Source organism: Canis lupus, chromosome 15 (genome assembly GCF_003254725.2).
Source record: "Canis lupus dingo isolate Sandy chromosome 15, ASM325472v2, whole genome shotgun sequence".
Taxonomy (NCBI): Eukaryota; Metazoa; Chordata; class Mammalia; order Carnivora; family Canidae; genus Canis; species Canis lupus.
The window spans coordinates 43,078,852-43,105,897 of record NC_064257.1 but is presented as its reverse complement, the minus strand read 5'-3'; the positions used below and the strand labels follow the sequence as shown (position 1 = coordinate 43,105,897).

General features: G+C 39.0%; 1 protein-coding gene and 1 long non-coding RNA gene across 3 annotated transcripts in view; one reads left to right on the top strand and one right to left on the bottom strand.

Annotated features, from left to right (window-relative positions):
- Positions 1–786: 786 nt before the first annotated feature.
- LOC125752530 (uncharacterized) lies at positions 787–17,186 on the bottom strand. Its single transcript, XR_007402283.1, has 3 exons — positions 16,894–17,186; positions 3,695–4,062; positions 787–922 (listed from the first exon to the last, which is right to left on the bottom strand). It is a non-coding gene; the product is annotated as an uncharacterized LOC125752530 (long non-coding RNA).
- A 6,680-nt stretch (positions 17,187–23,866) lies between these two features.
- Positions 23,867–27,046, top strand: part of LOC112654589 (glycophorin-A) — a 30,998-nt gene continuing 27,818 nt past the window's right edge. For both annotated transcript variants that reach the window (XM_025439161.2, XM_025439160.2), the window contains exon 1: positions 23,867–23,993. In XM_025439161.2, coding sequence (XP_025294946.1) covers positions 23,957–23,993 — 37 coding nt within the window. In that variant the 5' untranslated portion in view covers positions 23,867–23,956. The remainder of the gene's footprint in view (positions 23,994–27,046) is intronic.

The window sequence follows — 27,046 nt, the reverse complement described above, 5'->3', positions numbered from 1 at the left end:
AGTGGCTCATCTTATGATTGGAAAGAAGCATCTGAGGGGTTCCACAGTGTTGGTTCTGTTGGCTTGGTTTTGTTCTTAGGTTCTAGTTTCAGAAGTCTTTTCAGTTTGTGAAAAATTCATCAAGGATACACTTAAGATAAATACACATTTCAATATATGTATTTCATATCAATAAGAAGTTTTTAAAATAGCTTTGCCCCTTCAGTTTACATTGCTTAAGAAAAGAGATGTGCTCTATCTTCTGTATTATCAAAGTAATAATCATGAAAGATGCGCCTGCTGACTGACAAAATTAAGCATATGGATTCCCAGTTCATTTTTTCTTTAAAAATTTTCCTTCCTTCCTTGTTTCCATTTATTTACTTATTTATTTACTTAATGAAAGAGCTACATTAAACAAATTTTGTCTAATTCTGAAAGGAATATTGTGCCAACTTACCCACCTAGATTAGTCTGATAATAAGTCATTCATAAACCAGCTGCCATTTCAAACCAGGGAGGAAGCGAAGGTTGATGCTTGTGGTGAGGAAGATGACAAAGCAGCAGCAGAATTGGTATGAATATTTTCTTCCTGCCTGCCAACTTTATAAGGAGACAAGGAGAACACCCTTTTCCCATAAAGAGCCTTTGCCACAGTAACACAGGGAATCTACCAAATTAATGCTTTCTTTCTCAATGGACCTATTTGATCTGCACAAAGGTAAGTAATAATTCATTTACTGAAAGGCAAGCCATGAATTTTATAAAATTAATAGACTTCTTTTCAAGGTTTATAACACAAGTAACAGCAAAACAAATTATGTAGAGTAACTACGACACTATATTTATTTACGTGACAACTGGAGTCCTGGGGGTATCCCAAACAGCTGAGTCCAGTGACCTCAATCACATTTCAGGGAAAGGCATTCATACATCCTTAATCCTGGAAAGCATGAGACATAATATCATCAAGACAAGAGTCAATTTGACCTGATGAGAGAATTCTAACTACCTAAGAAAATCTTTATCCACAAATTCTTCTCACTTGGCTCTTTTCTGGATAAAAAGGGACCTGTTTGTACATCAAAACAACAACAACAACAACAACAAAAAACAGCAAAAGAGTTGTACTGATTGCTTTTACAAGATTATACTGAAACTTAGAAAAATAAAGTATCTCTGACATTTCTTTTAGTCCAAAACATCTGCAAACCTATTTCAAAATTTCCACCAAATCCATATCACCTAAAATTTTACTGAGCTATTCACAAATATAGGTAACAGATATTTAAGCAAACCCTAAATTTGCAGAGACTTAATCTAATGGAAGTTTATTTACAATTATTCGAAATGTCTGTTACTCCTAAGGATAGCAGGTGATTTTCCTCCACGTGGTGATTCAGAGACCTGAACTTTTTCCATCTTTTGGGTCCACCACCCTTGGGATCTTATCACTATCATCTTCACTGAGTTGGAGGGAAGGAAAAAAATGTAAAAATGTAGAAGGCATACTTGCTGCTCAAAAAGCCAACTCTGAAACAACCTCTTTTCATATTCTATCATTGAAGACTAATTGTGTGGCTGCCTCAAGGTTCAGGGAGAGGGTTTAGGGAACTAGCTTTAGCTAACCAGTCACCTCAGAGCCATATGCCTCAATGTGGAAGGAGAAATGTGGGTTCTGCTGAACGTGTGGCCATCTGTGCCACAATTGTCTTCCCCTCCACTGGTAGTAAATTTTGCAGTTCAACAAGGTGATGAGTAAATTGAGGCTTGATATTTCAGTTATATATGGAAGGGGAAATGGAGGGAGGGTAGAAGTTAGAATTAGAGATTTGAGGCTAGTCATGATTTTTTCCCTCTGCTTATGGAATATTCATAGCAACACTTAACTGATTCATTGACCAAACAAGTACATATAGAAATGAACAAAACAAAGTGCTTGACTCCATGAAGCATACATACATTTCAATATGAGTAAAAAAATAAACAACTATGCAAATAGATAATATCACATACAGACGAGTTCTGTGAAGAAAAGTAGGGAGGAAAAGGTGATTGCAAATAACAGAAGTCACATATTCAGTGGTGAGGTCAAGGAACATCTCTCTAGGGAGGTAATAGCTGAGTGGAGAACAGAATGAAGTGAAGGAGGGACTTATTAGGACACCTGGAGGGAAAAGTAGAGTCCTCAGGTAAAAGCAAGCCATCCAAAGAAGGGCAGAGTAGCTGATTCCGTCTTGGCAGTGCTACTAGGCCAATTCATGCAACTCATGCAGGGCTGATGAGGAAAGAGGCACTGGGGAATAGAAAGAGATGGGACTTTCCAGAGAAGTCATGGAAAAAGACATGATTCAAAACTGAAGTCTGCCACTCACAGCTGGTATGAGTTTTGGCAATTCATTAATATAATTGACCTCTGATTTTCTCATTTGCAAAACGTGGATAACTCTCTCTTTGAATTGTTAGGTTTACATGAAGTAATATACATAAATCACTACTGCTATGCAGTACCGCAAACATTAGCTAAATATTAATTACTCCTCCTTTATACCTAGTCCTGGGGGTGGCAAATGGGAAATAATCTCTTTTTTCTTTTCCATTCCTCTTCAAACTGCCCAACTTTCATGCTTTGTCCATCTCATGAGTTCTGACATCTTTTTCTCATCTCAGAGAACTGGCTTTGCTTCACAATGATGATAAGGAGGAAAGAGTGACTAATCATTCTAAAAGGAGATGGACATTGAGAGAGTCATCCACCCAACTGTGGTCCCATCCCTAATAATTCATGCCATGTATATATATATATATATTCAAGGATTTGGTTGGGAGAAGCCAAAAGTTCATGGCTATTCAGCACAGTTTGAAGGTCAAACTTCTAAGTAGGCCTCTTTCCTATCTTATTCTATCTCTGCTCATTACTCATTCATTTAATTTAATTTCTGGGGCAAGCTGTTGTCCTTTGGAAAGGTGTTGAGGAAAGATGAGGTCAGTGGCTTTGTTGTTGTTGTTGTTGTTTTCTTCCCAGATTCACCTTTATGGTTTCTCCATCTGCCTTGTGACTTGAACATGGCCAAGAAATTTCTGCATTCCTTGGTAGACAAATTTGGTTTGGTTTAGCACAAATACATATTTAAAAGCCCTACTGTGCTTCTCTTGGAACAGATCTGTATTAGTCCACAAGCTACAGTATGAACTACTTTGTGTGCATTGCTTTACGTACCATTTTGAGAGTATGGTCCCCATTCTTTCAGAATGCATTTATCATCACAGTGTATACATGTACTTCTGAATTTGTCTTTTTGACTTAGTCAGTTGATGGTAATATCCTTAAAGCATTCCTCCCTCTCTAGTAAGTCCTCAACTCCCTGGGGAAACACTCAATGCTTCCCATCTTCAGAGAAGCACCTAGTCACTCTCAAGAGTGCACTATACCACAGGTTATTAAATATTTACTTATGTACACTTGTAGTCACCTACATCCTAGAGTTTTGGTTGAAATCCCCTTTCCAGAGTGGTAGCGGCTTTATCATATGCATAGTACTTTGAGAACTGTTTATAGAGCTCCTTTGACTAGAGTTTACAATCACTCATTTATTTTACTTGCTTGGAGTCAAATCAGGTCTTCCTTTTCCTTGAAACTATCTGTCCTATCTCCAGGCCTAGTGTATCTCAAACACAGAAATGTTTTAGTAATTTCATTTTTAAAAACACTCACCAATTGAAACACCAAATTGCAAAATCAGGGCCTCAGTGAGACAAACAGAATATCCAAGAGTGTCATCATAATAAGGTTATTTGGATGATGAAAATTTGAAAGAGTGCTAGAACATCTCTGGCCTCTGTAACACCAAGAGATCATTCTCATTTAAAAAAAAAAAAAGTGAAGCTGTTTCCTAGACAACAGGTTACGCTTGTAGCCTGGAAAACCCTGCCCAGCTGCCTTCCTCTGTCTTCTCTCTCACTCTGCCAGCTCCCTTCAAGTTTTACCGCTTCTCTCAGCATCCTGCTTCAAGTAAATCCTGCAAAGATGCTTTTGGGAACATCTGCACTCTCTCATGCGGGAAGACAAGCAGAGCAGATATCCTGCAGAAGGAAATACCAGTAAACATTAAAACACCAGGAAAGACATTGTTGGGGTATCTGCAGAAACTTCTCAGGACAAACTAAGTCCACAAATATGCCCCACTTCATGTAGTGAGCTATTGAAACTCTGTAAATGCTTCAGAAAACTTCTGTATTGCTTTTTATATCTCCAAATGCCAACCTCTGATGTGTTGGGGCAGGGCCTAGATTTCATGGTGCAAATAAAAAATAAACATTTGTACCAACTTTTCTTTCCAAAAACACCTTCAGATTCCTCATGAATCTTGGACTGTAGTACAGTTGACTAAGAAAGCACTGTGCCTTGCACTTACAAGGTATTTAATAAATATCTGCGAAAAATCAATGAATTTTAGAATTAGAAGTTTCCTTAGAGACTCTCTAGACCAGGCACATAGTACCTTTGGTAAAGTGGGCCACCCGAAAAGCAAAAGCATCTTAATAGTCACCAACCAAGGAGCCTAGTTATTATATTTGAATCTCTACAAAATACTCCAAAAAATACTTGGACCTGTTTAAAAAGAAATCAAAGTATAATCTTTCTATCCTAAGATTAACTAATTGAACTAAACTTAGAATACTTCAGTATATTGTCTGGTAAATGACTTGAGTTTTATTAGAACATCTTCGAGTCAATATAAAACTAATTAGTATTAAAAGCTCAATATATTTTCTGAGTTTTTTGGCTTGGCATTTTGAACTGTATCTTTTATAGCACCAAATGTTCTTGATGTATACTGCTGTATATTTGATTGCTTTTTATTTTTAATGTTATTTCAGAGAACTAGATCTTAATATCTATTTGCATTGGTTATATCTGATGATTCAACCATCCAAGGCAAACACATTAGCTTTCCCTTCATACTTACTCTCTGTTGTTTTTTTTTTTTTTCCCCCTCATTCCAGGGAATAGCTCCACCCCCTCACAGTCTACTCTAGAAACCCAAGAGTCATCTTCAGACTCTCCCATCTGGGCGCCTGGGTGGCTCAGTTGGTTAAGCCTCTGCCCTTGGCTCAGGTCATGATTCCAGGGTCCTAGGGTTGAGTCTGCATTAGGTTTCTTCTCCCTGTCCTTCTACCTGATACTCCCCCTGTTTATGTAGTCTTTCTTTCTCTTTGTCAAATAAATAAGTAAAATCTTTAAAAATAAAAAACATTCTTCCATGTCACCCCTTACATGCACTCCACCCCTTATCTTTAAGGGATTGATTCCCTTCTCTATTCCAGCCCCACTGCTACTTGCCTTAGCACAAATTTTGTTCAATCTCCCAGACTGTATCCCTGTCTTGATTTTCAATCTTCTCTTACCCATGGCTCTCTGTTGCCATGATGGGCTTGCTACTTACTCTTGGAAACACTAATGATAATTTGATTTTATTGAGCTGTAATCATGTACTTTTATCTTCTATGACTGCTTTACTGAACACTGTAATGCTAATATTTTTTGAACAAAGACTGTAATTGTTTTCATGAGAAAACAAATACCTGGACAAATTATACCTACCCATTGTGAAAAGTCATGGCTTTTAACGACCAATTCAATGAACCATCCAAGAGGATTTAGGGATTGTAGATGCAAATCTTGGCAGTATCAAGAGAAAATCTGCCTGAGGAAAAATCATCCCTTCCTCTGCCTCTCTTGGAACATTCACTCTAGTTGGGGTTTTGTTTGGCCTTCCTTTAGGAAATCCCCTCACCCTTCCAGGTAGACTTCACAATACACTTGGCACAGGCTGTCAGACTAGGGGCAACCTCAGGCAGCCCCAGAGTTAAGTGTAGATGATGAAGAAAAATAACAGAGTGAAGATGATGCATCATTTTCCCCTTGGCTATCAACAGTTACCTACTTTGGAGCATTTTGGTATTCAGAGGAAAAAAGTTGGTAATTGTTCCAAATAATAAAGTTAATTTTTTGTTAATTATTATAAAATTTTTCTTGGGGAAAAAAATGAATGCCGTCTTGAATTTGGATTATCTGGTAAAATTACCATATCAATTCTGGGCCATCAATTTTGTCAGCTGAAGTAACCAAAAAGAACTAAGATCAAGTAGGAGTTTGAATGTATTTTATATATATTTATAGGAATATAGCATTTTTAATGTAGCTCCTCTAGCTGACTTGTATAAAATAAAATAAAATATTTTTTATTTTAGCCTTATTTTAGCCAAAGCTAAAAGTAAATAATATGTTTTAAGTTCTCTGGGCACAATACATGATTTCCAAAGTTCAAGGGACACATCCCTTGTTGAGGCTGTTTCTACTTAGTCTAATGTCACTATTATTTGAAGAGACATTGAAAGAACATATTAGAATATGATTCCCATTTTGTTTGGTTCTTGTTATCTAAGCAGTCATTTTTCACTCTCAGTTAAAATTAGCACAGAACATTCTTCAGGACAGCCCCTGCATTCCTAACATATTTCCACAAAGGGCCCTTGGTTGGAGGCCCCTATCTTCATGATGGAGTATTTTATTAATAATATTATTCGTAGTCATAGCTACTTATTTGCTGAATACGGTACTAAAATTTTTAAACACACTTTCTCATTTAATCTGCAAGCCAATGCTGCAACATATCATTATTATCTCCATCTTCTAGATGAAGAAATTGAAGCTTGTAGTTTGAACAAGTTGACCAAAGTCACAAAGTAAGGGGCAGGAACAGGCTAGTTTAACACTAAAGCAAGTTCTCTCAGCCTATTTGCTGTTTCTTCTCTTCTGACTCATTGCCTTGTAATTTCATATCAAGATTGACTTATGACCTTGATTCTTCTAAGATATCTTCTAAGACTTTGCACAAGTCACTGTACATTAGGACCCTGATTTATGAAGAAACATCCCCGCAGAGAATTAACCTGGATTTAACGAATTCCAATTGCTTCCTGCTCAGAGGAGAAAAGTCTGTATATATTCTGTGTTCTAGTGACTTACATATTCAGTTTCTATTTTTAATGTCCCCTCAGAAGTACACAGTAATATTTCTTGAAGAGCACTAAATTCTCAGGGTCTATCCTTCAAGTGGCATTAGCTTTTACCAGGATGGACTTAGGACTTCGTCTGCACAATTTAAATTTTTCCTATACACAGGTGGGAACTTCCAGAATAGCTTCTTCCTCAACAGTATACTTTCAGGCTTTTCCAGGCCTATTTACTGATATGTATTTACTTGTAGGTGTCAAATAGACATTTCTTTCAAAATAAACTACATTTTAAAATGGTTTTCCATTCTTTTTTTTAATAAAGATTTTATTTATTTATTCATTCACGAGAGACACACACACAGAGAGGCAGAGACACAGGCAGAGGGATAAGCAGGCTCCATGCAGGGAGCCCGACATGGGACTCGATCCTGGATCTCCAGGATCACACCCTGGACTGAAAGCGGCGCTAAACTGCTGAGCCACCCGGACTGCCCATGTTTTCCATTCTTTAAAGTAATTAGGAACACAGGCCACATTTAATCATCCACAAAGTAGATTGTTCTGCTTTCTTCCTGATTTCCTTCTTTTCTTTCTTTCTCTTGCCCTCCCCCCCCCACCCTATGTATTTTCTTATTTACCTTTGGAGCATTTTGGTGTTCATAAGAAAGATGACAGCTATTCCAAAAAAATAAGGTTAGTTCTTTGTTAAATCAGTTATGATTTTTATTGGGAGAAAATGTAGATTCTAAAATTTAGTTTTGGATTATTTGTTAGAATATAGAATATTTGTCCAGTCTAGGCAGTATATTTATGCCTGAAGTTGTCCAAAAGAAGCAGGTACATATCAAATACAGCTTTAAAAAAAACCATTAACAATGATTGACATTGGATTAGCATTTTGTAGGTTACAAAGCACTTTCACAAATATTAAGCTATTTAATCCTACAACAACTTTCTGTGGAAGGGAACACATTTTTATTAAGCATTTACTACAATCTAGACATTATGTTAACGCTTTACATTGAGATTCTCCTTGTCTTCACAATAGTCTTCTAAGGCATGTATTATCTCCATTTTGCAGATGATAAATTGATATGGAAAGAAGTTAAACTTTTTAGTATCACAAAGCTTTAGGATCAAGCTAAGAGCACTGAGATCCAAAATCCAGTGCCTGGCCACATGCTATTCCAGATATCATAGCCTACTAAAGTGGCTTCCAGTGTCATCTCAAAGAACACAGTCAAAGCCATGAGAGACTTAGCATCTACCATATATCTCATTCTACAGCAATGGTTTTCATCCAGGAGAATGGGTAGAGAGGCTTACACATTTTTACCTACATCACCATTATATCTCTAGATTCCCTTCTTTAAAGTTTCTTCCCTAAGTTTCCTCATTATAGACAAGTGAATAAATTCCTTTCTGTTTTTCCTCCTGATGTCCATGGGAAGGTAAAGAGTTGATATAGGAATGAGACCTCTTGTCTCCAGATATATGAAGAGTATATTCCACTCCAAAATGTTCCTCAAACCCACGGGTAATTCAATTGTACCAAGTTCTTAAGTGCATCACTGTTCAGAATACATGTCCAATAACAATTCTGGTTTGTATTTTGACAGAATTAGACTTGCTCAAAAGAGAATTAACTCTTCCAGATGACCCGAATGATAACTCACACTCTTTGCTACTTGCTGGAAAAGCTCCAACATAGTAACAAGAAATGCCCCCCGGACACTGCTAAGAATCTGGAATAATATAAACGTGCTGGTTCTCTTTAATAGAGGAAAGTTCCACTTTGCAGATTTAGACAAAAGAGAATGACTACGTAAGCAAAGCATCACAGAAGAGAGAAATGGTACCTGGGTCGGCTAAATTTCAAAATCTCTCAAAAAAAGAAATTTTCTCCCTAATACTTTCTAAGACAAATTTTATAAACAAAACAACTGATTCTACTTTTGTGCAAATGATCACTTCATACACATACACACACATATGCATACATATGTACCCGTGTGATTGTATATATGTACTTCATTATTAAATAAAATTACTGTATCATAATGAGAAAAAATAGTCCCATAAATCTGAAGCATAATAAGAGTAAAACAAAATTAATGAGTGCTCTGGATCACTTAATAAATACAAATGCAAACCTGGATGTCTAGTAGACTTTAGAATACATAGTCTGTGAAATTCCATAAAGAAGCAAGCTTTCAGGTATGAGATCTACAATATTAGAATCCCTATATAAATATTTCCTTTAGGTTAACAGCTATTTCTTGGTAATGATTTTCAGGACATCATTAACTACTATCTGTAGATAGAACTAAATTTTCCCCTGAATCCTACAACAGGTTCCCAAAAACATGTTTTCCAATGTGTCTCTGAAGACATAACAGAAAAATGTGACTTCTATTTACAGCTTAATAAATAATGTAATGATATGAAGTGTTTTACGTACAGCGATGTGCTACTTTAAACAAAGTGGTGAAAATATATAACTGTGTCTAGTTGTTTTCACTTCTTTTAAAGGTTTAGATTTCCCTTGCCTGCCTGTCGGATTGAACTTAAAAAAAAAAAAAAAAAAACTTATGAAATGTGGGAACCTTGGATACCTCAAAGTTAACCAAGATCAAACGCAAATGAAGTCCACCGAATAAGGAACAAGCCTGAATGCAAAATGTATCACGTTGATATTGGCTTGAAGTCTCTTAGTTTATGGTTGTACCAAAGCCTTAACCTTGGATTTGTCAGGTATCTGAGCACTGAGAGTTCTTATAGAAAAGAATGGTTTGCTTAGTTTCTCTGGGAGGCTAATTCAAACACAGACTCATCAACATGACCAGGTAACTAATTTCACTATTGGTAACTGAAACACTGAAAATATGAGAGGCTTCTCATCTATTGCATTTCTGTCCTTTGTTTGTAACTCCTGACAAACATACACCTTCCATATGCCACATCTTGCTTAATTACAGAAACCTCATTTTTAAAATATGAATTACGGGGGCATGCTAAGCACATTGAAAGTGGTTGTTATATCTTCCGCTGCTTGATGCACCTTCTGGAATGAGACAGTTTCTTTCAATGTTTGCAAGATTCCAATCAAGCTTTTAAATCTTCCCCAGTTCTCCATAATCTTAGGGTCTCAGGATTTAGGCTTATGTTGAATTTAAAAAGTGCAGAATTATTGATGTGCAAAAAAGTAGTGTGGTCTGTAATTCAAAAGATGCAATGGGTGTTCTTGAATGTTCTGCTTCATTAAAGCCCTCATACACCACACATGTTACCAGTAAAGGTACAACGTTTTTTCCTTGAAATGGTCCATGCTGTTTCATTTGAAACGATGTGTGCTGCTGCTGGGTGTTCTGTGGTTCTGTCTCAACAACATTGCTCAGAACTCACATTCAGCAGGTATCAGCCAATAGGCCCTTTGGTATCAGAGGAGGAAATAAATCACATTCTACAGAAACACCCATCTGTTTTGAATAGTCCCATAGATAGATGACTCTCTGTTTCAGGGAATATTTAATGTTAGAAAAAACTAGTCCAAACAGTTTACTCTCCTTAAGACTAGGCAGCAAGAGGCCTTCCAGTAAATGCTTCAAAAACTGCGTAACAGGAGAGGCCAGAAACATCCCTCTGTGACTCAGGAAAAGAAAAAATTTTACTAATAATCTTTGTGACTTTGGTGACCTCTAGTGATCAAAATGGGAACAAACCCCCAGGGTTCCCCCCCCCCTTTAGAAGAGAAGGATCTTCTTAAATCAGAAATTATAGATTTGTTTTGTAATTTTTCTAGTCATTATTTAAATAAATTAACTGTAACTAATTTTTATTATTAGCAAAGAGCAGTGTATTCTCATAGTAGAATATTTCAGATGCAAAAAGAAAAAAAATCCCATTATTTGAGAATATATTCTTTGCAGTCCTGTTTCTATGCATTCACATACAGGTTCCCAGCAACATACAAAAGTAAGTAATTCTCCACAAAGGATCATATGGGACATTTATTTTGCAACTTATATTTTTAACAATAAATTGTGACTTTCTTTCCATGCCATTAAATATCCTTCTATGATAATTTTTTTTGCCCATTTAATATTTCATAATAATGGATTTAAACATTTCTCTACTACTGGCTATTTAGGTTGTTTTACATTTTTTCTCCTGTCCTTGGGGCTAATTCTTTGGGCTCCACCAGCATTATAGCATCAAAATAAAGTCTCAGAAATGACATCTCTGGTTCAACAAATGTGCCACACGGAATGGTTTTCAATTCATAGTGTCAAATTGCCAAATAATTCTAAGAAAAAAAACAGTCACCTAGACACGATCAAAGTGTCATCCACAGGGAACATGTGGTAAACTGGAAACTCTCTGGCAGTCTACGTGCAGAGCCACCACACAAGCATTCCTTAAAGCTTGTGGCTAAAAAGGGAAGCAAGAGAAATGCTGTACGAGGGCTACATAATAGCACTTGTTCGGTAATGTGAGCTTATGCCACTTGAGGAAAGGAACATGCAGATTTTCAGGTTCTGAGGAATTCCGTTTTGTAAACACATATAGACGTATGGTTCCCACATCAGTGAAAAACCCTAATTGTTCTTAAGTTACTTATTTACTAGCTATCGACGAAAAATTCTACATGGAAAATTGTTGCTAAAGGCTTAATTTTTTCAATGTTTTTTTGCATTCATAGAGTAAATACACAGTTAAATAATGCCCAGGTAAAGTTTGCAGTATAAGGGAAAGCAAGGAGAAGAGGAATTCTGGACATCTGCTTTCGCAATTAGCTGAGTAAGGGTAGCACATTCTGAAATACTTTCTGAATGTATAAATTAAATTTCCTGGCTATACTGCTTTATGAGTTTACATTGTCAAAGAGATGTACCGTATTCAGCAACTACTCTGCACACTCCCTCTCCATCCCAGGAGGATGCATTAGAATCTCACAGGACTGTCACTTTTAAAAACTGTGTTCATATACTTTTAATTTCTCAATACTAATTACAGAAAGTAAAAATCAATAAAATCTCCTGGGTTAATTAAAAATGAGGAAGGATAGAAGGGATGAGTGGCATGACCTAAAAAAATTGAGAGACACTGCCTCAGAGCAACGTACATAAACCAGTCTTTGTGGCAGAAGTATCATTTGGTTAAGTTGAAGGACATGTATTAAGATCTAACCAACTTGCCCTTGCTTTCAAGCCATCCTTTCAAGGCACTGCTGGTCTCCCAGTAGCTACCAATAGCATGTTGGCTTTTTCCCAAGATTGAATAACAAAAGTAGAAACACCTCCTCCACAGCACTGGGGCTTCATGGGCTGTCTTCTCAGTCTTCAGCCTTCTCCCCACATGAAGATACAGATGCCACAAACATGACAGTGCTTTGATTAAAAGATGCCCAGCTATATTGGGACATGCTAGGGTCCTGGGGCATAGCATAGCCTCAGATTCCAAATTTCTAATGTGTGCCTTCTATTTGCCAATACTGGCAAGTAATGAAGCCAAAAATTAAAATTGGGGGAAAAAAGGTGAATAAAAAGAGTAGCTCAGAGGATCCAGGAGAAAGGTATTATAGGACAGTTTCTCCTGGGTCTGGATAGGAAGAACCAGCTCAAGCGATATTCTCTGCTTGAGTCTCTCTACTCAAAATACCATGTGGAATGCACACAGTTACCTCTTCGACCCTGCTCACCCAAGGCAAAGACTCTATAGAGAGCCAAAGTAGTTGTTCTTTACTGAATAGTACATGTCATCAAAGTGAGACATTTACTTTGTACTTTAATGTTCTCCCCAGATAAGCAATGATGTCAACTAGGTGTCTCATTGACAGTCTTGTACCTTTTAAGGAATAATGTTTATTTCTAGGTTTTAATTTTTAATTAGTTATGGCATCTTGCAGAATCATTATAATCTATAAAATTTAAACACAGAGATCTCTAAATCACCACGGAAGCTATTGCAGGACCGCATTCCTGTAATCTTGTTTTCTTTCTTATGACACAGTATTTTCTTGTATATTCTTTCAAGCTATGTCTAGCATCAGTCACAGTTTTTATACTGAAGGCATTAGGAACATTCCATATGACTCATTTATTAAATCATACCAGCTAATAGAATGTGAGTCTAGTAACATAGTAATTAGCTGTGTGTTTGAAAATGCCTTCTCCTATCATTTCTTGTTCCAAGAGTTTTTGTCCTATAAAGCCAGACATCGAAATTTTCCAGTAATTTCTTCTTCCCTCTTCTGTCCAGGATCTGAACAGAATGTCTGAATAAAAAGGATGCCGGCCTTCTGTACTGTCACATTCTATGAGGGAAAAAACCAGCCCTGGCTCTTTGGCTGAACCACATAAATGAGAAACAGATTTGTGCAATATGAGCTTGCTCCAAGCCACAGAAGGCCAGCACCATCCTTTGGCATATTTTTAAGGCTATAGGGTAATTGAATCCCTTCTACACTAGACAGATAGTTAAAAAAAAAAAAAAACACAAAAACAAAAACAAAACCCTTCTTGTCTGGAAGAGACAGTGCAGGCTCACATCTCACTTATGGGAGTGTCAAGGCAGGACTAAGGGGCCTATATGGATATGGCCAGAACATCCCAGCAGTTCAATGGAGCTCAGGACACTTTTGTTGATGTTCACCCAAGAACACCATCATTAGTAGAGCTTAACCTCTAACTTCTACTTTTCAGTGTTTCTCAATAAAATATTCTCCAGAGGGGAACCAGATGGTTGTATCAGGTGTCCATGTGTGAGCTAATCAGCTATGGTCAAAATTAGTGGTCACGTAATAAAATATATGTCATCTGTGGGCCTGCCTCTGAAGGGAAGAAAGTCTCCCCAAGAAAAGGGTTGAATTCTTGGGCAGAAACATGTCTTCTGTAAGGTTTCAGCTGGATGTTCTAGAAATCTGGAACTTATTTGACAATATAGCTTGGGCCACCTCCATGACTCCAGTTCCTGAGGGGGAAGGCTTAGCGATATTCTAGGACCTGACCACTCAGCTAAAGACTGTATGAACTTTCCCTTGTCTCCTGTCCAGTAGTAGTTCCTTCTCTCTATAGGCTGACAGCTCTGCACCTTTGTCTCCATTCCAGATTCCTCTTCTGAGTGCCAAATTTAATCATCCATTTCCTCCTTTACCTCTCCATTTCCTCCTTGGCTCCTTGATCTTCTAGAGAAATATCAATCTCAGCATAACCAAATGAAACTCATGATCTTCCTTCACAAACCTGGTTTTGAAACCTGGTTTGCTTGTAGAATCCCCTAGAAAGCTTGAAAGCACGTGTGGCCTGCCTCTCATTCCCCTCATCCAGTTAAATACAAGAGCATTCAATATTGAGTTCTAAATTGTTGTTGAATAATTTCAACTAACTCCTCAAAACACCTGACTTTTCTGTCCTTCAGTTTCTGCTAAGGCCTTCTTACTCTTCTTGGCAGCGGAGTTGTCTCCCTAGCAGCTGTTTTCCATCCTGAGGAAGTATGGCACCTTACTGCTGCACAGCCTGCCATGGCCTAGCAATTGTCCATGGTATGAAACTTCAAATTCTAACATGGTTGATGATCTCACTGACCACCATCTTTAGCCATACCTCTTGCCATTCTCACCTCTCACTCTCTATTCCCTGGCCATAATGAGTCCAGTCCACTCATCTGAACAGTATGCACCTGTCTCAGGGCACAGAGAAGTCTCTATTTAAAATATCTTTACCTGCCCTTGCATGCAAATAAGGAACAATGCCCTAATTTTAGTATTTGATCTCTCCCTGTCCTTCTAGACCATGCTAACTGACCTTACATTCTATGGTCCAGTAAAACAGGAGGGAATATAGTTTACAGAATATAAACCTGGCCCTTGGTGACAGACTGCTTGGATTCAAATCCTGACTCCACCACATTCTAGGGGAATGGTAGTTAATTCATAGAATCATGATGAGGATTAATAAATTACCCACTAGAAGTAATTAGTAAAACACTTGATCCTTGGTTAGTATTCAGTAACTTTTCATTAATGTCATGGATTTATCAGACAAAGCCAACAGAGTAACAGTATAATAGGTATCCCATGGTTTTGTAACCTGAAAATAAATGCATTATTTGTGGTTAGACTGACCCCAAATAGAAGCTCATTTACAGAAGCTCTTCTGTATTTATGACTACAGCAAGCCCCACAGTTTCTGTCCTCTGACTCTAAGAATGTAGTCAAGAAAAAAACAAAATAGGAGGGATATTGGGATGAATAATCCCAGAATTTTATCAAATACCACCAGTTTCTTTGGGTTAGTTTTTTAAGTTTATAAAAAATTGGAAGTCCATTACAAAAATGACTCTTGGCTATTTGCTCATTGACATTTGAAACATGTGATCCAACTACTCTTCCACATTCCGCATTTTGGGGAGAAAGGTGAGAACATCATCGAACATTCTGCTATTGGTGTTCTAATTCTCTGCAGATATGAGAGATAACAGGGAGTTACATAGTTTCATAGAGGGAATTTTTTCTTTCCCTGGTAGAGGTGGGGGGGCCAGGGGTGTGCCTTCTCCTATCTGTTGATTTCTTCCATGGGAAGATTAATAAGCTGCAAGCAGAAGGACACTATAGGGAGGAAAAACCATCAGAGATTTTGGTGGTTGATCAGTGCTGGCATAACAGGTTGGGGACTAGAGGAGCCCCAACCACAAAGCCTGTTTCTCCCTCAGCACACCGCAGAAATCTAGAATGGTACAGTAGTCTGGGGAGCTACATTGGAAAAAACAGAACAAACTACTGCCAGAGGGAAGTGCCTCCAACAAACCATAATGAATCTCTTCCTTGGGACATCTTCATTGAAACTGTATAGATGGGAAGCTGAAAAGCTTGGCTTTTTATATGTCCTACATTAAAAAAAAAATTATTAGGCATGCAAAGAGATAGGAAAATGTACCAAAAAATTATTTTTAAAAACAAAAGCTTATAGTTATATAACACTGTGAATATACTTAAGTATGCCATTCAAAAGTAAGCTTAAAAATTGTTAAAATGATAAATTTTATGTGACACATATTTCACCATAATAAAAATAACTAAGATAAAAGCTGAACTACATCTGTCCAGATTTTAGAGTCAGCAGACAAGAACACTAGAATAACTATGATTAGTTATGTTCAAGAAATCAAAGTAAAAGTTACATAGAACAGATGAAAATAAGCAGAATTTTAGCTGAGAATGGGAACTTACATCAAGAATCAAATGCACATTCTGAATTTAAAATGTAATATCAGAATCAAAGAACTCATAGGTTTTTTTTTAAAAAAAGATTTTATTTATTTATTTTAGAGAGAGGGAAAGAAAGCACAAATAGAGGAAAGGGCAGAAGAGGAGGGAGAAAGAGAATCCCAAGCAGACTCCCCTGAGCATGGAGCTGGTTGTGGGGCTCGGTCTGACAACCCTGAGACCATGACCTGAGTGAAACCAAGAGTCAGATGCTTGACTGACTGAGCCACCCATGCACCCATCATGATATACATTTAACAGCATAAATGGCAGGCTTATTAAAGGTCATTAGATAATATCCAAACTAAAGCACATAAGAAAAAAAAAGGAATGAGGAAAAAAATATGTAAAATGAGTGATAGTTAAAAAAAAAAAATCTAACGTATACTTAACCAGAATCCCAGAGGGGAAAGTGAGAAACAATAATTGAAAATATTTGAAGGAACAATGGTCAAGATGTTCCAAAACTGCTAAAAATGTCCATTCACAAATTTATGAAGCTCAGATTCCCTTTCCCCCAATTACATGCAGACATATAATAACCAAAATCCTAAAAATATAAGACAAAGAGAAAAATCTTAAAAGCAGCTGGAAGACAAAAGCACACATTATCCTCAGTGAATTACCTTGGGAATAGATGATCTTTTCAATAAGGTGTGCAGAGTCAATTGGGTAACTATAATGACATAGAAGAAACATCTCCTTAGCAACCTGGGTGAATCTCTTAGACTTCATGATAAGCAGGGAAAAATCCAGACATGAAAGAGTATAACTGGATAATATGTCATTTGATTCATATGAAATTCAAGAATTGACAAAAACAATCAATGATGTTAGAAGTTAGAGTAGTGGTTACCTCAGTGAGCAGGATAGGGACCGGGAAGGAGAAAGAGAGAAATCACTGGGAATGTTGGAAAGTTCTATATACTCATCTGTGAGGTGGTTTCACACACACACACACACACACACACACACACACGTACGTATGTGTGTATATATATATAACGGATCCATCATGTTGCACACTTAAATTTTGTGTATGTTATATCTCAGTAAAAAATAAATAAGAAATTACTATATATTTGTCTTTTATCTTTTGCTGATACACTTCCCCCAGTATTTCTTTATGTAGTGAATGAGGGCCAAATTCACGTACACAGAGGTAAGGGGCAGAATGAATTGACATCCTAGACACTGAAAAGCATAAACATGCACATTTGTGTGTATGTCCTTAGAATTTCAGTTTTGCAAACCACTGTGATGCTGTTTCTCAATTCCAGACCACTATTTATGCTATTTTCTTTGCCTAAAATGTGCTTTCTTCTCCCTTGACCTGGTTACGCATCCTCTATGTCTATTTGCTTCATCTGGAAAGTCTTTCCAGAACCCGATGTTTGAGTTAGAATTTTTATTATTGAAATATGATTTACATACAATGCTATATTAGTTTCAGGTGATACATTATCCAGTGCTCACCACAATAAGTGTAGTCACCATCTGTCACCATATATTATTACAATATTTTTTAGGTGTTATTTATTCACTTGAGAGAGAGAGAAAGAGAGAGCATGAGTGGGGGGGAGGGACAGAGGGACAAGCAGACTTCCCACTGAGTACTGAGCCCAACATGGGGCTTGATCCCACAACCCTGAGATAATGACCTGAGCAGAAATCAAGAGTCAGATGCTTAATCAACTGAGCCACCCAGGCGCCCCTATTATTACAATATTATTGACTATGTTTCCTATGATGTACTTTTCATCTCTGTGAGTTACTTATTCTATAACTGGATTTTGGCACATATTAATGCCCTTCATTTTGAGTCTGGAGCCTCTCTTTGTGTTCCTATGGTGCCCTTTGCTCACTATTATGTACTCTGGTGCTTCAGAATATGATTGCCTTCTTACTTATCTGCCCCCCAGGTGAGCTGGAAGTTCCTGAAGAGGAACCTGAGTTACTGATCATTGTATTTCTGGCACTTGATACAGTGCCTGGTAGGTGCTCACTAATCATTTGTTGAATGGTTGATCAGATGCAGAGCCAACTGGACCTGTCAAGCCTCCATGGAAAGATCATGCCTGATACCAGATTCCAGTGGGATGGCTCAATGGAAGTGGAAACAGCCTGGAGCACTTGTTCATGGCATACTCCTCATGTTGAGATGAGAATTTCTGACCTCGTGGGCATTTACCCAGCACGCCTCCAACACACAGCATATTATCTCATGGTTGTAAAGAAAGGAAATGGGACCTGGGTTAAATCTAAAAGGCTCTAGACAGGTGTCCTAACTAAACTGGATTTATAAATTCAGATGCAGACCGGAGCTGGGCCCAGAGTATAAGTAGATATGGTCAATTAAAATTATTGTCCTCAATGATTACTGCCCTTCTTGAAAGTGTGTTATATATCCTCACCATTACCGTATGACTTGCAGAACTTCCCTTTGGAGGAAGTATATTTCCTGGCCCCACTGATGTCAGCTTGGCCTGTGATATGCTTTGGCTGAAAACTGTGGGCAAAAGTGGCATGTTCCATGTGTGAGCAGAAGAGTTAAAAGCCATTGCCCTGGGGCAACCTGGGTGACTCAGTGGTTGAGCATCTGCCTTCAGCTCAGGGCGTGACTCCAGGGGGCCTGGGATCGAGTCCCCCATCGGGCTCCCTGCATGGAGCTTGCTTCTCTCTCTGCCTGTGTCTTTGCCTCTCTCTCTCTGTGGCTCTCATGAATACATAAATCTTTAAAAGAAACAAAGAAACAAACAACAACAACAACACATTGCCATCCTGTTTGGCCATTTTTCTCTCCCCTCTGCACCAAGAACAGCATATTCCAAGTTGGGGCTGCTCCTTCAGTCTCCATCATGGAAACCCTAGCTTTTCAACAGACAAAAAGTAACGTGAGTAGGAAATGAACCAGCACTGCTGAAGACACTGAGGTTTCGACATTCCTCCAGATTATAACGTAGTCTAAGCTGACTGCTGCAAGCTGGTGAAAGGAGGAGGCTAACTCAAGAAAGACTATCAGTCCCAAGGGACAGCCAGTCCTCCCTCAACTCCAGGGGATCCTGGCTATTTGGGAACACAAGCTCACTCTTGACAAATGTTTGATGTCTGATGTTTAAGAGGGGACAGACTTTTAAGTAAATCCTCTGCTAATAAATGCCTAATATGTACAATAAATCATTTTCATTAAAAAATTAGTAAATCCTTTCCCTATTTTTTATTTTTTTTTTAAGATTTTATTTATTTATTTGAGAGACAGAGCGGGCCTGGGTGCCGGGCCGTGTGGGAGGAGGGGCAGAGGGAGAAGAAGAAGCAGAGTCTCCGCTGAGCAGGGAGCCCACGGGGCCACCGGGCCTGGATCTCAGGACTCTGGGCTCATGACCTGAACTGAAGGTAGACATGAAACCACCTGAGTCACCCAGACACCCCCCTTTCCTGATTTTCAGTTAAAATACACCTCCTCCTAAATAGTGGCAACTAAATCAATATGCTTAAAATCAAATTAAGGAATACATTTTCAATCTCTTATCTGCCCCTTTATTTTCTCATGTATAAAGCAAGAATGATAAGACCCGTATCCCCTGCGTTTTTGAAAGTTCGTCTTGCAACTTGGCTTTTACAAGGGCCCTATGGTAGAACCTGTTTCCAGGAACCACAAGAAATCTGAAAAGCATTTTTGCTTTTAGGAAAAAAGACAAGTGGAACTAGTATTGGGTGTGTGTTTGGCAGCTGACAGCTGTGGAGGCCGCAGAACCCGGAGCAGCCGGAGCAGCCCTGCGAGCTCCCCACGGGGACCGCACGCAGCCCGAGCTGTGTCTGTGAGCTCCAGGGCTTTATCTCAACTTGTTTTGTGCATCCGATAGCAAGATGTGTTCTAAGGTATTAGAAAAGTCTGAGAGAGGTTTTTTGGGGGGGGATTCTGGAAATGCTCAGATATATTTCTATATAAATTAATGGTAATTGCTTCTTTGGTTATTTCTTTGGTTTAGATATATTTCTATATAAATTAATGGTTTGCTTCTTTGGCCATTTTGATCTACGAAAAGTTTCACAAAAACACTCTACTTTTGGATAGCAGGGGAAACCTGACCCTGTTGTGCCTCTCTAATACGGTTATTTTGAGGATCAGATTCGTGGAATTTGTGTTTACTTAATTTTGAAATGCTAAGACAATGAAAGAAGGTCAGGGAAAGAAGTTAAACCATTCTGGCAAAGTAGGCTACGGCTTCCTAGGGTGACTAATGAGGAGCCCATTAGCGCAAGCCCGGTCGCCCCTTCCCATCCTCTTGGGTTCTCCGTGTGAAATAAATACAGTAGACCTCGCCACAGACAGCTTAGACCCGCGTGCAACCAGCTTGAGGAATAACAGTCTGATCCTGAGATAGCTGGGACAGAAGTCATTGGCAAAAAGGCATACTTCCCCATGGTGAATCAAGTTGGGGCTAGACTGGTAGATCCAAACTGATTTTCCTCCTTTGCCCATTGTAATCCATCCTTCTTCTGGACTAGTGGCAATGATGAAAAAATAGCCCAAAGCCATACAGTACCTCTCAGCAGTTGAGTGTCTGCCTTCAGCCCAGGGCATGATCCTGGAGTCCCGGGATCGAGTCCCACATGGGGCTCCCTGCATGGAGCCTGCTTCTCCCTCTGCCTGTGTCTCTGCTTCTCTGTATCTCTGTGTCGCTCATGAATAAATAAATAAATAAATAAAATCTTTTTTAGAAATTGAAATAAGCTTCCTATGTTTGATTAAATGTCCCGAAAGTTTTTGTTTTACTTTAGGCGTTGACTCAAAATTCTCAAAAGATAGGTAAATTTGTCTGGCACATTTGCATGATGTATCTCACAGGTGGGGTTTTACGGCGATCTGGAATACGTGTTTCAGTAAGAATGTAAAGAAAATTGGGGAAATGCGTGGAAGGGAGAAGTATAATCTGATGCATGTTTTTTTCTGTTGCTTTTTCAGGTCTTAACATTTTCCTCTCCATTATGCAGACATGCCACAAGAGGTCACTATGCAGTCCTGCTTCCAGGCACCTCGGGTGTTAGGCCTGGGCTCACCTCCACTCTCTGTCCTGAGAACACTCCTGGTTTTGCCTGTCCTTAATCCGGTCAGGTGGAGTCAACAAGTCTGCCTGAAGGATGCTACAAATCAATTTCCAAGATCAATTCCCGCTCTTCACATTAGTAAGAGCGAGCAAGTCCTTCCCGGTGACCAAGAGCGAAGCATCCACTCTGCCCTGCGGCCTCACGGTCACGCAAGGGCGGTCTGGGTCTTCCAGGGGCCAGCACTGGCGATGGCTCACCGACTGCCCGTCAGCTTCTGCAGGCTGTCCTGTCGGATGCTGGAGGTGGAACAAGGGAGACAAGACTTAGAAATACGATGAGATAGTCACGCAGGACAACAAATGAACTAGTGCTGAGTTTACAAGAGCTCCAAGAGTGGATAATCAAGGGATTATCTAGGAAAGCAGGAGGTCACATTAAGAAAAGTGTTCTCGGAGGCCAATCAGTCCACGCTGAAGAAGGCACGGATTTTAGACTGATTTTCCTTTTCTCTTTCCGCCTTAGTGAGAGATTTCCATGTTGGGGGTAACCTGAATCTACCACACTGCATAGGAGATAGGTAGATAGATAGGGGAGAGAGCACTGGAAAGATCTGCCTCTGCTCCCCAAGATTGCCTGAGAGAAATCGCTTCTCTCTGCAGTGCAATATGCATTTATCATTTATTGATTTGACAAATATTTTTTGTCAGCTGTGCTCCCAGAACCCAGTGGTAAATAAGATAGCCTCAAGCAGAGCATGCACGTTTAGAATTTATAGTCCACTGAGGACACAAAGATGACTGTAGTGCACTATGGTAAGTCCCATGACTTACAGGGTACGATATGAGTACACAGCAGGGACCCCTGACCAAGACTTAGGAAGTCATGGAAGACTTCCTGGAGGAAATACTCTTAAATTGAGATCCTAAGCAGAATAGAAATAGATCATGTAAGAAGATAGTAAGTATGTTCCGGGCAGAGGTAACAAGTACAGAAGAAAAAAAAATCAAACAGGATTTTATTTTTGTATATACAGTTTTGGATCTTGCCATTTTCTATCTTTATTCTGAGTCTCCATATCAACTGTTTTCGAAACATGATTTTATTTTTTTTGAAAACATGATTCTAGTACCTGACTAGTAATCCATTGTGAGGGTAGTGACTAATCTATTTACCTATTTTCAAAGGGAAATAGCATTTTTAAAGGTCATGCTAATTGTTCTCTCCTTAAAAATATGAAATCATGTGAAATAATCTTTATTGCTTAGATTAATATCCAAAATAAATCTCCTTTATTTGACTACCTGTTGAAAACAATTTCTGCAACCCAACCTGATATCCATCCATAGCAAATACTAAATTTGAGCAAGTTATTGGTTTCCTAAATATTGGTTACATTTTAACTATTTGTAAACTTTGCTGTAATTGTTTACATAAATTGGCCATGTCTTCCGAGAGCCTCCAAGATTCCAGGGCTTTAACTCTCTTGCACTGTTCCTCAGAGCCCCCTGTTTGGGATGTAAGCTGACATTTATCTCCATCTTTTCCCCAGTAAGGGTGTTGTCCTCCCCCACCCCCACCCCCGCCCCCTCCATGGCTCCATTTTCTGAGGCTGCAAACCATTAGTTTCATAAATAGTTTTTTAAACCACATTTTGGGTAAAAGTATACATAAAGTTTATTTGACAAGTTGCTGACTTAGCAAGTTGATTTTCTGGGGCAAGCAGGAAAGATCGTCACGATTCTAAGAGGAAGATTTAGGTAGAGTACCAAATCACCTTCTTTTGAGCTGTTTCAGATTTAATTCAGATTGTGGGGTGTTTTTTTTTTTTCTGCATCCCTTTAAAATGGGTCTTCCTCAAGCTGCCATACTCCTCATTTTAATCTGCTTTACAACAAGGTCTCAGGGGCATCTGTTTTTATTTGTGAGTGTTCGCATTTATTGTGCTGGCCCTCACTTGTGCTTGCTGAGGGAGGTGTAATTTGGAGGGGAATGATGCTCTGACTGCAGCCATGTGGGCACTAGCTGTTCAGCTGAAACGCTGTTTTGAATTAAAATTGTCTTGTGTCTCATGTATTCTCCTATCACTGTGTGACTTGTCAGGAGTTTGAAAGTTCTATCAAACCTCAGAGCTCTCAACGGTAATGTAAGTTCTCCAATACATTCATTTCACACCTAAGAAGTCACTTTCATCCTGGCCCGCAAGAATCTCTGCATGAAGAATGAGGAGCTATCTGGCTCCCACACAGCTACTCCGGCCTGAATCAGGACCCCAGCCTCAGGCCTCAAAGGCAAAGGCCCAGTTTTGATTTGTCCTATTGGATAGATCCTGAAGACCACTGCCTTGCAATGCCCACTTAAGCAAAGGAAGTTTAACACGTAGCAGCAGCCGGTTGCCTGCAGTAAAGATTTTACTTAACACTTTAATAATGCCAGGTAGCTACCCATGTATCTTCACTGACAAATGTTTGACAAATGTGCATAATTTAAAATACCTCCCAGGCCTATCAACTGCTGCCTCAAAAATGTGTGTCTGAAAGATAACAGCACCCGGGCTGGGGCCTTGGACCGCCACAGCAGCCCGTCCTTGGTGGGTTACAGGCACTGAGTTTTGAGTTTTGAGAGCCAGCTCCTCATCTCAGGATGTATGAAAAAATAGTAATTGTATTACTACTCTCAGGTAAGTGGATTTTTTTTTAGCATCATGCTGTTATAGAGGATATTAAATTATAGATTAAAATATAAACTGCCTGCTTTTAGTTCTTACTTAAACAAATAACTAAGTGAATAGTATTTCAGATCCCAGTCTGGTGGATGGATCTTTATTGGGCCTGAGCTGGTAGGGTGGAAGGAATTGGATTGAGGTGGTTGGTAATCATGGCTGGATCACAATTTTCTAGTATGAAAAGCATGCTTCAGTGCTAAGCCTAGCTGGAGGGAAAAGAATTGCATTAAATATTATGAGAAATATCTCTGTGTGAATAAATTTGTTGCCTTGTCTTCAACTTCTAAATGGTTATTTGGTCCTCGGGTTTCAAAAAGTTTTATGAAAAATTCGAATTTCCTCCACCTGCCAAAAGAGTCCAAGCTACAAGAAGGAACTCTGAATTCATGGGGGGAGTTGTTTCCCACTCTGGGGTCTGTTACTGAGGTATGATTAGAGGAAAAAGAGAAAGCAATGCTTATTGGTTTATTGGCTTATTATGTGGTTTGGGAAGAAATCAAAATATCAAAATCAATTCATTACAATAAATAAATAACATGGAGTATTATTATTTTTTATTTTTTTATTTTGAGAGAGAGAGCGAGCAGGCAGGGAGGGGCAGAGGGAAAGGGAGAGAAAGAATCCTGAGCGTTCCATGCTCAGTGCTGAGGCCAATGAGGGGTTCCATCTCACGATCTCTGAGATCATGACATGGAATATTGTTAAGTTGTATTAAATTAGCAATATTTTTGGCCTCTTCCTGAGAGTAATATAGTCAATGTCTTCTCAAATGCAGTGTTTATGTGCTAAAAATATTAGTAGTGCCTGGCACAGAGGTAAAGAGCAGGCAGTTACTTGAAATGTCTCAAATTGGAGCACATGTCAAGGACCTCTGTAGGAGACATGGAAGGGATCTAGCATTTTCCAAGATATAATTAGAGGATCAAATAGTGTAATGGTGGGATGCCTGGGTGGCTCAGCGGTTGAGCATCTACCTTCAGCTCAGGTCATGATCCCAGGGTCCTGGGATCGAGTCCCGCATTGGGCTCCCTACAGGGAGCCTGCTTCTCCCTCTGCCTGTGTCTCTGCCTCTCTCTGTGTGTCTCTCATGAATAAATAAAATCTTTTTAAAAAATAGTTTAATGGCTAAAACGTAAGCATGAGGAACAGACGGAACTAGCTCAAACCTTCTTCCACACCTGAAAGGCTGGGGAATATTAAGGCAAAGGATCCTCTCTTTGCTTCAGTGTCTTCATCTGTAAAATGTGCATGATGTTGGTACCTGCCTGCTAGGAATGGAGACTAAACAAAGTCATAGCAAATTAATAAATAACTTAGCTATGAGAGTAATGATTGATTAGAGAGCAAATCTGGGGACGGGATGATGATTTCTGAGTGTTTTCAGGAAAACAGAAAACTAACACAATTGCTCTCATTTGTTCTCAAGTCATAAAGCCTAAGGACATTTAGCTTGAAGAAGAGGAAACAAGCAGAGGGGATGTGGTAATATTTAAATGTAGCCCCATACTTGGAGAGCTATTACACAGAAGAGAGAAGAGGTATTCTCTGTGTTGTTCAGAGGGCAGAGGGGGCCTACTCCATCAAACTGGATGCATTGTTCCTTTTTTTTTTTTTTTTTTTTTTTGCGGTGGTGGTGGGGTGGGATATTTGGAAAAGTTTCCTGGTAAAGAAAGAACTTCTTCAGGTCTACAACTGCTCAAGCAATAGTGTACTAAGACCTTTGATGACACTTCCTGAGAGCTCATCAAGGCCACGTGATCCCAAAGACCCCCTTGGCCATCAGTGCCAGTGCTGCTACCATCTTTGCCTTTTCTGAAACCTCTGAAGAAATTCTCTGGATGTGACTACTTTATAGAATAATGGAAGGTGTTTGAGCAGGATCCTGCCCCCACTCCCCACTCCTTATCAGTTGAGATGAAGAAACTGGAAAGTGAGAGGCTAATTCAACATCTTTGGTTAGGGAGGGAGAAAAAAAGAGGTTATTTTTCTTTCTCAAGGAATCTTAAGGGTAAAACCAATATTTGAGTCTTTCAAAAATACATTTTATTTAAGTTCAGTTTGCCAGCATGTAGTATAACACCCAGTGCTCATCCCATCAAGTGCCCTCCTTAGTGCCTGTCACCCAGTTACCCCAACCCCCATGCCGATATTTCTAATTCTAAATTTATCAGATGTCATCCTCCAAATGGAAAGCCAGTTCTCGTGAAATTATGGGATTCCTAGTCCCTGAATTCAAGTGTTCTTTTGGCATTTCTGTGCCAGGGGCTGGATGCTGAGGCCACAGCAGACCAGTGAGCTCCACAGGAGCCACTCAGGGTGGGTGGGGGCACCCCACAGTGGGAGGGATCACCAACACTCCACCCAATACGTAAATTACTCACACAAGAACAATGATAAATACCACACAGAAAATTAAACCAGGAAAGGTGATACACATAATGCAGAAGGCTAACTTGCAAAAGGGTAGCAGGAAATTTTTGTCAGAGCAAGTGACATTTATGCTGAGAACTGACCCCCCCCCCCCACCAAAAAAAAAAGGCAACTTAAGAAATCTGGGGGGAAGGCATGGAAGGAAAAGGGAAGGGCAAGGACAAAAACTCTGACATGGGAGAAAACTTAAGTGTGTTCAAAACCTTTCTTTGAAAATCAAATTCTGACACTAAGAAGGATTTGAGAATATGATATTGCAACACTCCCACCAGCAAATAATGTCATCAACCGGGATCCTCTAAAAGTTCCCTGATTTTACTTTAAAATATTTGCAAAAGTTTGTATTCTAGGCCATAATATACTAATTTAATTGTAAGATCCAAAGGGGCAGGTATTATGGCTGTTTTCTTCATTAGGGTATCTCCAGAATCTAGCACAACTCTCGACATGTAGTAAGATATTGGTTGAATAACAAGGAAGCAGGTAAAGGGAGGGAAGGAAAGGAGAAGGAGAAGGGAGGGAGAGAGGAGAAGAAAAGAAGGAATATTCATTGTCATTTGCTTAGAAAAAATGAGAGC